The sequence below is a fragment of the Mus caroli genome, unplaced genomic scaffold (genome assembly GCF_978045245.1).
Source record: "Mus caroli unplaced genomic scaffold, Mus_caroli_1 scaffold_10, whole genome shotgun sequence".
NCBI lineage: Eukaryota > Metazoa > Chordata > Mammalia > Rodentia > Muridae > Mus > Mus caroli.
The window spans coordinates 84,237,969-84,254,818 of NW_028227265.1; the positions used below are offsets into that span (position 1 = coordinate 84,237,969).

At 44.0% G+C, this 16,850-nt stretch overlaps 1 protein-coding gene across 1 annotated transcript in view; it reads left to right on the forward strand.

Annotated features, from left to right (window-relative positions):
* Positions 1-16,850, forward strand: part of Snx25 (sorting nexin 25) — a 116,834-nt gene that overhangs the window by 93,412 nt on the left and 6,572 nt on the right. Inside the window, exons 10-15 of the mRNA XM_021169438.3 lie at positions 1,500-1,661; positions 6,339-6,470; positions 8,362-8,502; positions 10,646-10,759; positions 11,822-11,986; positions 14,518-14,635. Of these exons, the coding sequence (XP_021025097.2) occupies positions 1,500-1,661; positions 6,339-6,470; positions 8,362-8,502; positions 10,646-10,759; positions 11,822-11,986; positions 14,518-14,635 (832 nt within the window). The remainder of the gene's footprint in view (positions 1-1,499; positions 1,662-6,338; positions 6,471-8,361; positions 8,503-10,645; positions 10,760-11,821; positions 11,987-14,517; positions 14,636-16,850) is intronic.

A 16,850-nucleotide genomic window follows, 5' to 3' on the forward strand; every position in this document is an offset into this window, starting at 1 on the left:
ATAGTTACATGTAATAAGGTGCAGATTTTGTCATAGTGTACATAGTTACATGTAACAAGGTGCAGATTTTGTCATAGTGTACATAGTTACATGTAACAAGGTGCAGATTTTTGTCATAGTGTACATAGTTACATGTAACAAGGTGCAGATTTTGTCATAGTGTATATAGTTACATGTAACAAGGTGCAGATTTTGTCATAGTGTACATAGTTACATGTAACAAGGTGCAGATTTTGTCATAGTGTATATAGTTACATGTAACAAGGTGCATATTTTGTCATAGTGTATATAGTTACATGTAACAAGGTGCAGATTTTGTCATAGTGTATATAGTTACATGTAACAAGGTGCAGATTTTGTCATAGTGTATATAGTTACATGTAACAAGGTGCAGATTTTGTCATAGTGTATATAGTTACATGTAATAAGGTGCAGATTTTGTCATAGTGTATATAGTTACATGTAACAAGGAAGACAGCTTAGTTTTCTGGAATTAACAATAGTTTTTTTTTTCTTGAAGCAATTTAATTTGCTCTTTGTTGCAATTAATTAAAAAAATCATAAAAACAAAAAAAAACAAAAAAACAATGTGGGGGAAAGTTAAGGAGAAAAGATGAGAAGTCCGAAGCAGGTCCCTGCCATATCCACACATAGAAACTAAGTAATCTGTTGACTGACAGCCAAGGCTTTCCCAAATTGCACTGCAAATGCTAGTTCTCTGTAAATATCTGCTGGCTTGTATGATGAGTTTTCAGGAGCAGCACTGAGCAAAGTGACAGTGAAATCGTTCTAAAAGCGCAGATTTGAACATGTTCTAATTAATTTTTTATCATGTTCCCCCCTCTGTCCCCCAACTCCTCCCAGATCCTTCCAACCTCTCCATATACAAGTTTAATTTTGTGGTCGTGGTGTCTCTCTACACTGCACCCCCCCCAAAAAAAAAACACCACAGAAAAGCAAAAGAGACACACATGCGTGCATGCAACACACACACAAGTCAAAACATGCAAAAGACCAATAACAAATATATGTGCAAAACAAAGCAAAACAAAATTAAAGTCCACAAAAATGCCATGAGTTTGTTAAATTTAGACATTTATTTTTAAAGTACTTCATATTACTGTTGGAAGACTGGGGAGGGTGTTCCCTGCTTTGTTTGGAGATGGGGAGAGAGAACATGCCAGTGGAAGGGTGGCACTTCCGATGCCTCCCTCGACCCACAGTTCCTTTGGTCAGACCCTGTGGGAATGGATCCATGCGGTGCCCCTCCTGTCTGGCTATTAGATGGTTTTCTTTTCATGCATCTCGCCAGCTATTCCATTGGTTCCACATAATTTGATTATTATTCTTGCTAGGGAAGTATAACAGCCTTCCGAAGGTTCTCCTGCAGTGCCCTTCCCTTCCCGGGAATCTGGGATCTGGGGACCAGGTTATAGAATGGGTGACTACTGATTTTTCTGTCCTTCTTAAGATATGCTGGCTTCCTGTTTCTCTTCCAGGGTTCAGGAGGTGAGGCTGGTGAGGAGGCTGTAGAAGGCACCAGTGGGGTCAGTGATCCAGCCAGCTTTGCTGTAATCAAACTCCGAGAGCTAAATGAGAAACTTGAATACAAAAGGCAAGCTCTAAGTTCTATTCAGAATGCACCAAAACCTGATAAGAAGGTAACTGTCTTGCTTTCAAGGTTGTCTCTGAAAGTGTCCTTGAGATATAGTTTCAGTTTGTGCTGAGAAGTGTCAGCTTCCTCAAGAATTGTAAGCAGGAGCAAGTTCCATTGTCAGTTTGTGCTTCTACAACTTAGAGAACATCATGGAATGATACAAACAAATGTTTTACTAAGAACCGGCAGGGTTGACAGTTTGAAGCCACGAGCTATTTCCCTTTCACTGCAATTCTGAACACCTGTGATGTTGTCTCCACGTCATCTGATTCTTGTCTTTCCTGGGGAGGGAAAGGCACTGCACTGTTTTTCTGCGGTATTCTAGAGACTAGAGAGATGGCTTGCAGTGAATAGCACTTGCTGCTCTTACAGAAGACCTGGGGTCAATTCCTAGGACCCTAGGGTAGCTCACAACCATCTACCACTCTAGTCCAGGGATTGTGACACCCTCGTCCTTTTTCTATACGGCACTAGTTACACACACAGTGCACAGATGCATATGTAGGCAACCAGCCATACATGTTATATAAAATAAATATAAAGAATTAAAAAGATAATATAAACAACTTGCGGCTGGCGAGATGACCGGTGGGTAAGAATACTTGTTGCTATTGCAGAGGCTCCAGGTTTGGTTCCCAGAACCCTCATGGCAGCTATTATCCCAGGTATAGAGGATTTGATATGCTCTCTGACTCCTGTGGGCACTGCATACATGTGGTGCACAGACATGTGTGCCGGCAAACACCCATATACATCCACATGAATATATCTGGTTCTAACAGATGTAAAGAGTGGGGCTGGAGAGGCCTTGTGGGGCCGAGCACTTGCTGTACAACTGTGAGAGCTGGAGCTTGGATCGCCAGCACCCACATAAAAGGCAGGCAGGGGAGACCTGCCTGTAGGAGCAGGGGCTGCGTTGGTGACTGTTAGGCAGATCAGGGGTGTCTTCTGGCCTGGCCGGCTGCCCAAAACGATGAACTGCAGACTCTGTGAGATACCTGTTCCCTAAATAAAGTGGAGAGTGACTGAAGAAGATGCCTGATGTTGGCCTGTGACTTGTGTGTGTGTGTGTGTGTGTGTGTACATGCACACATTCATACACCACACACATGCATGTGCGCGCGCGCGCGCACACACACACACACACACACACACACACTTACTTTTCTCTTTAAAGAGCAGCTCACAAATCGGTACTGTTTTTTTCCCTGTTTTTATGTCTCTTTGGAGTTGAACCGTGTTTTGAAAGTATAGGTGTGATCTGTTATAATGGGTTTCCTCTGTCCTGAATGTGTTGAGGAAGGTAACTGTGAGTAAACGATTGAATAAATCACATAGGATTTCCCTCTTTGTGGTACTTTAATACTTTTCTCATGAGTATTCAGTGATTTTATAGTGGGAGAATATTGTTCTGAAATAATATTGTAAGAAAACCAAGATAACATAAGAGGGAAAGAAGCTTGGAAATTGCTTTAATCGCCCTCTACTGTGCTAAATAAAGGAGACAAACCTAGGTTTTCAGTCATCATATGAAATAGATCACAGAGACAAGCCCTAGGTCTCCAGTCATCATAGGAAGTAGACCACAGAAAGGAGACAAGCCCTAGGTCTCCAGTCATCATAGGAAGTAGACCACAGAAAGGAGACAAGCCCTAGGTTTCCAGTCATCATAGGAAGTAGACCACAGAAAGGAGACAAGCCCTAGGTCTCCAGTCATCATAGGAAGTAGACCACAGAAAGGAGACAAGCCCTAGGTCTCCAGAGTCACTATAGGAATTGGGTTTATTTTTTCCTCACATGGAGCCATCCCAGTTAGTGTACATGGGATATGGAGGGCCCTTTGGCCTTCCCTGATGTCCTTGCATGATAAACAGCATCAGCTGGCACAGTGGTCTGTACGATAGTGTGGCATGTTCCCTCAGAATGGTTGTGTCTATTCTAAATTTACCTCATGTTAAATTAAAATGTGTCTCCAGGAAGCCATATGAACGATGAGTTGGAGAGATTTCAGTGAGTTCTAACGTGTGGGTCATCAGGTGGCTGAAAGACATTCTTTAGCCTTTCTTGAGAGAATTTCTAATAACCGTGGGCTAAACATTTCTGAGCTGTAATTACATGAAGGATTCTCAAGTGATTGGAGGCTTCACTGATGTTGTGGCTTAATCACCAATCTCGGATCCCAGGGCAGGAGGGAAGTTCATGTTTCCTGTTAACCAGATTGTCCCTGAGCTGTGAAGGGAGCCCTCTTTTCCTGACAGTTGTGCTCAGGGATGGGAGCGCCAGGAGGAACCTCATCTGCCTTATGTCAGTCACGTTTGAAAACATAAAATATATAAAGTATGTCTAATACTGGACATTATTTATTCATTTATTCATATTGATGCTGAAAAGACTTTGGTAATCTAGTAACTTATAGATACCCAGAAAACTCTTACATCTTAGGATGTTTTGTTTTGTTTTGTTTTGTTTTTCTGAGATAAACATGAATCAGCCTTTCCTGTGCATGTACCCACAGGTTTCTCCTCACTTGGGGCCTGGCTTTTAATGTTCCACCTTTCAAATCTCTTTACCAACAGTATCATTAACTGTTGCATGTAAAGTTAGCCCCCGTTTTACTGTATTTCTCTAGAAAAATTTTGATCTAACACAAACTGGGTCGTTATTGGGAGTGAATCATTAACCTGGAATTCTATAGACGCTAAGAGTAAATCCATGATGCTCTGCTGATCCCTGCGAAAATCCAGCAAACTGTTGAGCTGGCAAGAGGGCCCAGTCAGTAAAGTGTTTGCTGCACAAGCGTGAAGACCTAAGTTCAAATCCCCATCCCCGTGTAGAAAGCTAAGCACGACGATGCACATCTGTAACCCACAGTACTGGAGTTGCAGATAGGTGTATCCACAGAGCTCCCAGGCCAGACAGGCTGCCCAAAATGGAAGGATGAGCTCCAGGGTCAGTGAAAGCCCCTTTCTCTTTGTTGAAAAAAAGACACCTGACATCAACTTCTGACCTTCATACATATACAAAGTCAGTGTAACAGTCTGCCCCAGTTCACCAGAATCACACATGCTGCTCTAGGGGAAAAAACCATGGTCAGTTGATGGTAACATGAAGGACATTGGCATTGTCCCTTGGATATGGTGTTCCCCATAGCCTTCTGCAGCAGGAGAGGAAGCTGCTGACTGTAAACTGCAGGTTTACGCAGGTCTTACGAAAAAGAGGCGTGACATCCGAGGAGAGCGGAAACATAGCCTTTAAGATAGAATCTGTGCTGTTCATCTGTTCATCCTTTTACCTTTCGGCTGCTGTGGATACTGCTGCTGTGAGCACTGGTGTACAGATACTGCTTCAGTCCTGTCCAGTTCTTCCAGATTCATACCCAGCAGTACGTATGACTGCAGATTCATGCCCAGCAGTACGGATGACTGCAGGGCTCCTGCTGATGGTCTCTCATTTTTGGAGCAACGACCACACTGTTGCCCTGTGCTTATACCACTTTACAGCTCAGGACAGTTCCTGTCTCTACCCCTCAGCTTTCCTCTCTCTCCTCTCCTGTTTTTTTATAGGCCCTATCCCAGGAAAGGGGACCTTGGAGTTTTGACTTGCATTTCCTAATGTATTAATGCCACTGGCCATGTTTTTATGTGTCTAGTAACTGCCTTTTATATATTGTTTGAAAACATGTGTATGCAAGTCTGCTTCCCATTCTTAAAGTAGGTCGTCTAGTGTCAAATTTCAAAAGTTCTCTTTATGTCCAGACTGTTAAAGCATATAATGTATGTTGTACCATCGAGTATGTTATATGTAAGTATTCCCTCCCTTTGTAGGCTTGACCTCTTCACTGTTTTACAGAATTTTAAAAATAAAGTGCTGTTTTCTGTTCTTTTGTTGCCTGTGCCTTTGGTGTCCACAAGAAGTTGTGGCTTGGCTTAATCTAGCATTGTGCTGCCGCCCTCCTATAGCTTCTCTGGTTTTATTTTGTAGATTTTGTGCTTTTGTCTCTGGGCATTCTTATTAATCTTGGGGTCCACCACCATTCTCTTGTATAGGGGCATCCAGTTTCCTGTTGTCATTTGTTGGAAGACACTTGTCCTTTCCCATGACCACGTGGTTGAGTTTTTATTCAGGGCTGTGGACTCCACTGATTGATCTTTATGCCTTGCCTTGTGCCAATCTCACTGGCTTTAAATACTGCCGTTTTAGAAGTTTGGAAGTCAGGAAGTGTGAGTCCTCTAACTTTGTTCTTATTTTCAGGACTCTTTGGGGTGGGGTGGGGGTGGGGTTTGAGATCCCGTATGAGCTTAGGGATGAATGTTTTTGTAAGGAAATTATGATAGAGATTGCGTTACACATATGCACTGCACTGTGGGATGTTGCTGTCACTGCAACAGTATCAGGTCTTCCAGGACATGAATTTAGGCTCTCTTCACAAATATTTGTCATTTTTAATCATTTTTTATTGGTGCTTTATAGTTTTCATTATGGAACCCTTTCATTTGCTTGGCTAACACCTGAGAATGCTACTCTTTCAGGCGCTGTTTTAAGTGGCGCTGTTCCCATTTACTCCTCATTAGCACACAGGAGCCCAGCTGTTTTGTGTGTTGGTTTTGGGTGCAGCTACTCTGCTGGCTTGCATAATCTTTGAACTGTTCTCGTAACTCCCAGGTTGTTTTTCTTATGGTAGATTATTTCCAAGTTGAAGGATGAAATACTTCTGATAGAGAAAGAATGCACGGCTCTTCAGCTGCACATGGCGAGAACAGATTGGTGGTGTGAGAACCTGGGCCTGTGGAGAGCGTCCATCACCAGCGCAGAGGTATCATTGCTGTTGGTGGTCTTTAAGCCAGAGTTCTCCCTGGAGAATTAGGACTGCAGATCAGAAAGTGCACTCGTTCTTCCAGCCACCCTGTCCACTCCCTTCTTCCCTCTATTTGCACTCTGGTCTGCTCCTGTGTGAGTGGGGGTTGTCCATCTTCATGGTGTGGATCTGATCTCAGTCAGTATTTCCATATATCCATAATACAGTATTTACATGATAAGAAGTGAAGACTCTAAGCATCTTTTATTGTTCTGTTTTGTTCACATAGATCTCAGCTATAAGGTCTTTAATAATAAATATTTTTTCTCTTGTTATTCAGTTCCTTGAGAGGTTTGAAGGATACGCTCTCTCCTTTTGTGTTTTCAGTGTATGTTAACTGTATAAAACAATGGCTCTCGTTTTGGTTTTTCATACATGTGTATAATGGGCTGAGATCATTTCCACCCCAGCTAGCTCTCTCGCTCCCTGCTCTAACCCCTTTCATTTGACTACAAGTAACTTTCCTCAGGAGGAAAGACTTCATAAGCCTTTACTACATGGTTACTGCCGACAGCCTTCCTCCTCCCGAGTCAGGTGGAAAGCTGGAAGAAACCAGTCATGTCCACCATACTTCAGACAAGTAGCAAGGCTGTGTGTGAGCGTGACAGCGTGATGTTTCGTCCCGTTGTTCTTTCAGGTGGCTCAGCTATGCTCCTCTCCATGTTTCAGCGGCTTGGTGGCTAAATGAGAGAGAGCTTAAAACACTAGATACGGCAAACACAAAGCATGCTCTCCAAACACTGCTCTGTAACTCCAAGAGTGTGTCTGAGGGCAGCGAACCAAGGAAGGCTGTGCTCAACCTTGGAATGCCATTTTAAAAAATGTAATGGTTGATAATTGTCCTTGGTGATCAGCTCAGAAGGTGTTGCCTATAGGAGGAGGCCTTTTCAGTTGTACTTAGAGCTGCATCAGCATATTAAAATCTTCCAAATGCAGACTGGGGAGAAGGAGGGGCAACCCCCAGGAAGTACTTCCCTCACAAAGCACTTGGCTCCAGTAACCAGTCCTTATTTCAGCGGGTGGTAGTGATACCTTGATCACTGTGAATATTAGGGAAGTAGAAACGGATCACAGGGGAATCCTGTGTAAGATGCATGCGTTGACGTCATGCCAGATGATAGTGCCTGGCCCACTTACTAGATGTATGGGAAATTGGCTATTTTGGCTGGGCCTCCACTTCTGTCCTACATAGTAGAATAGTAATCCTGCCTCATGTGATGTATGTACTATCCATGAAACCTAGTGTCTCTTGGCTTTTCTTTTTGAGTCTTCTCTAATTTATATTAATTCAGACTTAAATTAGTATAATTACCCCCTTTGTGTGTGTGTGTGTATGTGAATTGTGTAAAGTCGTCAGTTAAAAGCCTCCGTCATAGTACCTGTTCTCTGCTTACTGTGTCACCAGGCCAGGGTGTCTGCCTTCTGAGGGGAAAACAAAGCCAAGCATTCACTCACGTGCAGGCTTACTCAGGTTATTGGCAGGGTTCAGGGTCCCTTGTTGCAAGCCTGAGGTCCCAGCTCTCTTCTCCAGCTGGTTTCCTTCTTGGACTTCTATTCTGTCTGACTTGGTTTCCTGTCTTGTGACAGAAAACCTGCTTCTTGTGGCTCTTGGGATTGAGACCGACTCAGATAGTCCCCCATATTTTAAGATCTATGATGTCAGATAGCATGATCTAATTACCACAGTAAGATCCATCATACTTAGAATCCCAGGATTCATTGAGCAGACCATGTAGGACATAGCAGAGAGGAAAACTGTGTGTGTTGACAGGGTTGCTAAAAATTCGCTGGGGTATCTGCTTGTCATGACTTAAGTTTCTGGACTCTTTTGTTTTGTTTTGTTTTGTAGGTGACAGAAGAGAATGGCGAGCAAATGCCTTGTTACTTTGTCAGGGTAAATCTACAAGAAGTTGGAGGAGTTGAAACTAAGAACTGGACCGTCCCAAGAAGGCTCAGTGAGTTTCAGAATTTACATCGGAAACTTAGTGAGGTATGAATACTCGTGAACACGGGCTCGCGAACACGGGCCGCGGAGTTTCTGAGCATGAAGAGATTTCAGAGCGCGTGCCATTCATAGAGGAAAATGGATTGCTCTTTCTGCATGCTCCTGACGCTGGTGCAGAAGCATTTCAGCCCAGCATTTGGAAATGACTCATAGACCAAGCCATCTAGTCTACTCAGGACAGATGGTTGTCTGATTTTACAGTAAATTGCTGTAGAGCCCCAAAGATGTAAGCCCAGGGGTCATCTAGAGCCAGTAGCTTTGAACCTGCCTGCTGTAACCTTTTAAAGGCTGTGTGTCAAAGCAGTGAGAGGAGAATAGTCTCTGAAATCTGTAGAGTGGAGTGGCTGAAAATACCCAGGCAGAGAGCTCAGCCAGGATCCCAGATCTACCATCCCTGCTCGGGAGAATTAAGGGAATAAGTGCTACAGAACAAGTAGAAGACTATGTGGTACACAGAAGACACTTTAGTGATTGTGTTGCTGTTAGTAGTAATGAGAATTGTATTGCTTTTATATACATATATGATATATAATGTAGATGTAGCTATTATAAATGTACATAATGGTTTGTAAACTACCATGTATTTTCTGGTGTGTATTTTAGTCATAAAGTTTTGGAGGCCACCAATCTAGGTCAGTGTATGTGTTTGATAGTTGAGGGAAACTAATTCCAGTGTTTAATTGACTTACAGGGTGTGTGCATAGTAGCCAAGTCAGGCTTAGAACCTAGTTTGTTTTTTCCCTGTTTCCTCAAGCAATTCCACCTTTCACAGAAGACAAGTTCCTCTTCCCGCAGCTGTGAAACCTCTGCAGGCATTTCAACCTGAAGTTCAGGCCATTTTTCTCTTTCTCAAAAGCCATGGTTACCTCTCAGGTTTCTCTCTTGCAAATGAAAGGTGTCTGCTTCCTTTAGCTTTGTCTGGGCTAATTTCTAATACTCTTAAGCAAGGACTTGCAGATGCTAACTTTTCAAGTACTCTTGAAAGAATGGCAGCCAAAGCATGCGTGCCGTGCTCCCGCATTTCACAGGCTGACTGTGGTCACTGTGTGAGCACGGACAACAAATCTTGCTCTCAGCATACGAGTGACTAGAGTTAAGTATAAGTATCAGCTTAGCTTCTCAATAAAGATAAACGAGGAAAGGAGTCTGACATAAAACAGACTTGCCAATAAATGTCCTTGAAACATAGAAAAGTAATCCCACCACAACATCACACAAAGGAAACCATATAAAATCCATGTGTGGCCGTTGACTGTGGTCCTCCATCTGGACTGATGGCTGGACACATCTTCCCTGTCCACTGCTACTTACTGTGAGGTTCCTGCTGCGAGTCCCTCTCCAGTGACTCTGTAAGCAGTTGAAACAGCTTTCTGGTTCATGCCTCTTCACTCCTCTGAACCACGTAAGAGCCGTAATAAGGGTGAACCAGCACACACTGTACATCTAACCCAGGTCTGATGGAGGGCTCCACCGCAAAAGGAAACTTGTTATACTTTTATTACTACTAATATATACAGTCTCAGGTCTGTCTTTGGAAAGCAGTTACTAGAGCTTCTACCTCTGTTTTCTTTTTCCTTCCTCCCTCCCTCCTTCCCTTCCTTCCTTCCTTCCTTCCTTCCTTCCTTCCTTCCTTCCTTCCTTCTTTCCCTCCTTCCTTCCTTCCTTCCTTCCTTCCTTCCTTCCTTCCTTCCTTCCTCCCTCCCTCCCTCCCTCCCTCCCTCCCTCCCTCCCTCCCTCCCTTCCTTCCTTCCTTCCTTCCTTCCTTCCTTCCTTCCTTCCTTCCTTCCTTTCCTTGAAGGAGTTAGAAACACATCTTACAGTAGAAAAGCTAGTGTTCTGGGGTTCCAGATGAGCTGTGTGCTGTGTATGTGTCCATCCAATGCACAGCACTGCCCTGCTCCTTCAGATTATTTGGTCCTGATGACAGTGGTGCCTTTTAGCTGGATGTGATGATGCATGGCAGTAATCCCAGCTTTAGGCACATGGAGACAGGAAAATCACAAGTTCAAGATCATGGTGGGGTAGCATAGAGGAATAGATCTATTTGCTTTGTTCTAACTGTAATGATAAACTTTCTTAAGATTAAAATGTAGTTTTGAAAGAGTAACATTTAATCTCTCCCCTACAGTGTGTCCCTTCTTTAAAAAAAGTCCAGTTGCCTTCTCTCAGTAAGCTGCCTTTCAAATCTATAGATCACAAGTTCCTGGGAAAGTCAAGAAATCAGTTAAACGCATTTCTACAGGTAAGGAAATGAAAAGTGTTGGATGTAAAGCTGAAATCTACTTGGAGTTAAACTGTCACTGTCCCAAGAGCTTGCTAGTTTGCTCTGTGTTCTCCTAAGGCACTCCCAGTTTATGTTGTCAACCCCACACATATGTCCCCTTCACCATACCTGCCCTAAAGTTGACAGCCCCCAGTCATCATACTCAGCAGCAGCTGGTGACTTCTTTACTTCCAAACCCTTCCTCTGCTGACACTGGATAAGAACTTATAGCTGTTGCCAATGTGTAGTATAGCCACATTAGCTCACACATAAACTTGATTTCTGACAGGGTGTGCTGGTGTGGTCAATCCCAGCACATGGGAGATGGAGGCAGGTGGGTTTCTGTGAGCACAAGTCCAGTCTGGTCTATGTAGTGAGTAAGTTCCAGACAGCCAGGGTTGCATAGTGAGACCCTGTTTCAACAAAACAAAACAGCCAAAGCCCTTGGTTTATGGTTGTGCTTTCTCCTAGGTAGATGAGCATGTACAGAACTCCAGGACTTCAGAGCTTAAGGGCCAGTGTAAGCAGTTATATAGCTGTATGAACAGTTGCTCTCTGGAGAGAGGTGACACTGCTAGGCCAGAAGGCCACTCACTATACCTGAACACAGTCATTAAGGTTCTTTTGTGCTAAGTATAATGTGCAGATTTTAAGTTGCTCAGTTACAGACGAGTCAAGTTTTCTTACTAAATCAGTAGCTCGGGATCTTTGAGTTGTATGTAAAATAAAAGTTTTCATGGCATCACACATGAAATCACTAAGCACTAAGCACCGTCTGCATACCGTCTCCCATGAGCTGAGATATTAGGGCACCATCATTTATTTACAGTTAAGACTACTGAGAGGTGATGTCACGTAGTTTATTTCTGAGAAAAGGCAGCCCTTGGCTTGCTTGCTTGCTCGCTTGCTTGCTTTGTTTAGAACTGTGGTGAAGGTGAGGCCATGCCATCGTCAGTGCTGTCTGGCTAGCCTTGTAGCTCTCAGCAGCCCAGGTAGTCCTCTGAGTAGGAGTAATGAGTCCTCCTCCTCCTTCCTCCACAGAACCTGCTTTCAGATGAAAGACTGTTCCAGAGCGAAGCACTTTATGCCTTTTTGAGCCCTTCTCCTGACTACCTCAAGGTCATTGATGTACAGGGGAAAAAGACCTCCTTCTCATTGTCTTCATTTCTGGAAAAACTTCCTCGTGACTTCTTCTCCCATCAGGAGGTGAGTAGTTCAGAGGGAGGCCCGTCAGTATAATCAAGCAGGTAGCTTTCTGAAGCTCGTTTGAAAGAAGAGATGCTTGCCAAGAGGCAAATGCATCTGTTTCCAATGATCACGTTGTTCACATTTTGGAGTCTGTTACCTGGATGAATTACAGTGCAGATACACAGGGAGGTGACAGGTAAGTCCATGGACTGTGAACAGGAAGTGCTGCAGCAGCAGTGTCCTCAGGATGGGGACAGGGTGAAGGTCATCGGGCAAGAAGTTGGGCTGGGACTTGGAACTGAGGCCTCGGGGAGGAGGATGGGATAGTGGGCAGATCACTAGACTAGACTGGCAGGTGTCTATCACGTGCTTCTGGAAGATAAGGGAAAGGTTATGGCAAGGTAGGGGCTGAAGCTTCATTCTTGGACAAGGAGCATGTAGAATCAGGAATACCTGGCAGCAGGGTGTATGGTAAAGCAGTCAGTGGAGAGACAGCAGACATATTAAGTCTCATATTCTGTACCTTAGGCTTAAAGTATGTACAGAGCACTAAAGCCCCTTGTTTGGCTGTCTAGCAAGTTAGAAGAGACGAGCCTCCAAACTCTGCTTCTTTATCAGGATTGGCTTGTTGAGTTTGCACAGAGCGACCATGAACAAGAGTGTGGTACTTAATTGCATTCTGAATCGGGAAGAGAAATGCGCACATGATCTCAGTGTGCACCCCTGTCTCTGAGGCTCCTCTAACACCCACTTCCTCCATGTCTGCTTTGACCTGGCTAGCTTTCCTCTGTTATCTTAGACACGGATTCCTGATATATAAGTGACTTGGTCAGTATGAAATTGTTCTCTAAAGTAGGTGTTGTAGTTGCTTCTCAGTGCTCACCTTCCTCAAGCCCTCTGAAGTATTTAATGTTCCTGGGCCAGTGAGAAGCTGGGGAGTTTTAGAGGACTCCTTGTGCTTCCAAGAAACTCTCTGGGGCTGATCATCAGATAACACCCAACATCTCATAATTAGTCTTGTGCCTAGTTTTACAACCTCAGCTTTCTTTTTAAATTTTTATTGAAGAATTCTCATATGCTATATTTTGGTCATATTTTTCTCCCTCCCCAACTCCTTTCAAATCCTCCCCTTTGCCTTATTCACCCAACCTCACCCTTTCCCAAACAACAAACAAGCAAGCAAGCAAACAAACAAACAACCCCCAGTTCCCTGAGCCTTGAGAGGGATTTGATGAAGACAACCCATTTAGGACTAAGTGCTCCCAACTCTCTCCCTCTCTGCACACTGTCCAGTCCCAGGACTCTGTGTTAATTGCCATGTACTGCAAGGCGGAGCTTCTCTGATGGGGAAGAGTAATGCACAAATCTGTCATCAGGAGCCATTTTATTGCTATATTTTGTTTTGTTTTTATTTAATAACAGTAGTAGGTTTCCCCCTAGGTCCATGATCTGTCTTCCCTCAGAGCTTTGGCTTCCTTAGCAGTGTCAGGTATGGATTCCATCTCATGGAGTGGGCCTTAAGTCCAACTTAGAAAATGGGTTGGTTATTCTTGTACCAGTTGTACCGCTATTGTCCTAATTAATGTGTCTTGCAGGCAGGCTGCTGCTGTTGTGGATCGCAGGGTTTGTAGCTGAGTCATTCTGATGATTATCTTTCTGTCTGGTGTCATGCAGAGGACCTCTCAACACAGTAAACTTTAGTCAGTAGTGGTGAAGCTTCAAGTCAGGTGCCAGCTCAGCCTCTCTGTGTTCAGGGACCTGAGTGTGGTCTTCAGCAACAGGACCTGACCATCGAGTTGTGGTGACTAACCAATAGCCTTGGCATAGTCTGTGATGTTCAGGGGGTGTCCACAGGGCCGCTGTGGCCAGTGACCCAACAAGATGGAACCCGTTGCTGGCTCTGGAGTTATTACGTTCAGATTTGGGTTTTTTGGAGACACTAGAACAACATTCTCCAGCTGCCTTCTCAGCTGCTTGGTTTTTGGGCAGCTCTTCATCCTGCCCTGTGAAAGCTGCCATGTCTGTATGTCAGTCTCCATAGACCACTGTCAGCCACTGAGAGTCTGGCCTCATTGCACTCAAGTGTGCCAGCCTGGTGCCTGGCATATAGGAAGGTTTGAATTGAAATATGTAGATCAGGAAGTGAGACTAGCTCAAGTGTATGGGAGATGCTTGAAGGAGAACTTTAAAAATATCTCAATTACTTTAAAATGTGCATATTTTTAAGAGCAGTGAATTAAAAAACATTTTGGTTAAAAGTCAATATGCAAAAACAAATCTCATCATCTCTGGGAAGCTGTATTACAGTCCCTGATTATTTAAAGAGTGTTCCCCAGCCCCGCCCCACCCCCAGCCCCAGCCCCGCCCCACCCCCAGCCCCAGTTAGCTTATTTCAAACTTTGAATCTGGCTGTAGAGTCAGGCTGTCCCCTGAGGTTGGACACTGATAGAATAAGGGTAGGGTGGAAGTGGGAGTTTGGGGTCTGTAGTATACCAACTGCACTTTCCTGGGTCCGTGACCTGCTGCCTACGATGCTGCCTGTCCCTCAGGAGGAGATAGAAGAGGACAGCGACCTGTCCGATTACGGGGATGATGTGGACGGGAAGAAGGATGCCTTGGCTGAACCGTGTTTCATGCTGATCGGGGAGATTTTCGAACTTCGAGGAAGTAAGTCTCTTTGATGGCAGTGGGATTTATTGATCATTGCTCTGCTTCCAGCATGTATTCGATGTATCTGTACCCATGTGTTCATGCATCCAAGACGCACTTTAAAGATGCTTCAGGTGTTACACTTCATCCTTGGTGCTGAAGGTACTGCCTTAGGACAGAGAGAACTTCTATATTCCTGGAACTTGGGTTCCTGCTGTACTCAGCATTGTGCTCCTCTGTGTGAAAACAGAGATAATGCTTTGAACTCTTTTCATGTGGCTCAGTATAGTTTCATTCTCATCACCAGAACTTACTCAAAAAATGATTTGCATAGCCTGTGATTAAAGATGCAGTTTTGATGCCAGGGTAGTGTTTTGGATATTTATCATATATTATAAACATATAAGATGTATAATATATGAAGGTTGAGTGTAGAATAATTTCAGTAACTAAAGTTATAGAGTAAATAAACTTTAGAAATGGAGGCTAGTTAAAATGCTTAAGAAATGAGTCAAATATTAAACTCTTTCAGATGACAGTTTTTTTAGCCTTGTTGTAATTTAGATTCTTCTAAAATGGTCGCTGATCTTTAACTTGATTCAGTTTCGTCAGAAAACAATAGTATTACACTCAGTCTTTCTTTCTTCAATGAAATCTTGCCCACAAATCTCTGCGTCTTCCCATTTGCCACAGAGGGGTGAACAATGAGAATGCAGCATCCTACCTGGTAGCATCTTTCCCATAACCTCCAAGAGACGAAAACACTCCATGTCTGCATCAGAGCCAGTCCCAGCCCTAGGAGGACGCTAAATGCTGGCATTTTAGCCTGCTCATCCTCCGCTGACCGTCTGCTCAGAGCATGTTTGGTTTTGTCAGTGACATTTCCGAGAGGAATAAATAGAACGCCTTGATAACGAGACAGGATGCATTTGCCATCAGCAGACGCCTCAGGCGGCTGCTGCAGCTGCCTCCATACTTTGAACAGACATGCTTTAGTAGGAGTCAAGGGGGCATTTGGGCAGCTGGGGGCTGGGAATGAGGAGACAGGGCAAGTACTAGGGTGAGGAGACCCAGTAATGGGAGGGAACTCAGCAAACGTCTGCTTCCTCTTTGTGTTTGGTGTACAGAAGGACCTAGTAAGACACAGTTTTATTTTACATCCTCAACTGTCGGGCAGTTGTGATCAGACCGGCTGGCTAAGAACTACCTCTCTCCTGACATAGAAAGGCCAAGCAATCATCATGATGAACAGCAATGTTCATTCTAGCCCAAAGGCCAGCCTAAAATAAACACATCTACACACATCCCATACAGAGGCTCCAGGCATCTCTGAAGCATGGGTCTGAATCCAGACCCTAACTTTTATTTGGGGGTGATTAGGTTTTTAACTAGGCATTGAGGCCCAGTCAGTAGTTAGGAATACCATTACATGCCTTGGTCTAGTGCTGGGTCTATGCCAGCTGTTGCTCTTGTGTAATCACCCTTGGGAGAGGGCCTCTGGGAATTTATTCCTTTTAATTTTCCCTACTCGATCCAGAAGGCCTGAACTGTTGGCTCCATTGTTACCAAGTCTGTGTTTATCACTGTGCTAGTAGCCAAACATTCAGGGGCTAGAGATGGAAATGTGGATTTTTAAAACTTTTATATTAAAATTTATGAACATAAAAATATCATTTTTTCCTTTTTTGTTTACATTAATATTCTACACCTATAAAATGTCTCTATGTTAGTAATAAAAGTTATGACAGGTGGAACCCCTCATGCACAGAAAATACCCTTAGTGACTGTCTTAATCAGGGTTCCATTGTTGTGAAGAGAACCATGATCAAAGCAGCTCCTCTAAAGGGAAACATTTAATTGGGGCTGGCGTACAGGTCAGAGGCACACTCTGTTATCATCCTGATGGGAAGCATGGTGGCACACAAGTAGACACGGTACTGGAGAAGGAGCTGAGAGTTCTATATCTTGATCTGTAGGCAGCAGGAAACTGTGTGTCACACTGCTTGAGCATAGGATACCTCAAGCCTGCTTCCACAGTGTTGTACTTCCTCTAGCAAAGCCACACCTTCTCCAACAAGCCACACCTCCTAAAAGTGCTACTCCCTATGGGCTAAGCATTCAAACACGTGGGTCTATGGGGGGGGGCATAGCTATCAAACCCCACAGGGACAGAGTAATACAGGCCCACTTTAATCTCATCCTCTTCCAGGTGAGGGGCCTGAGGTTCAGCAAG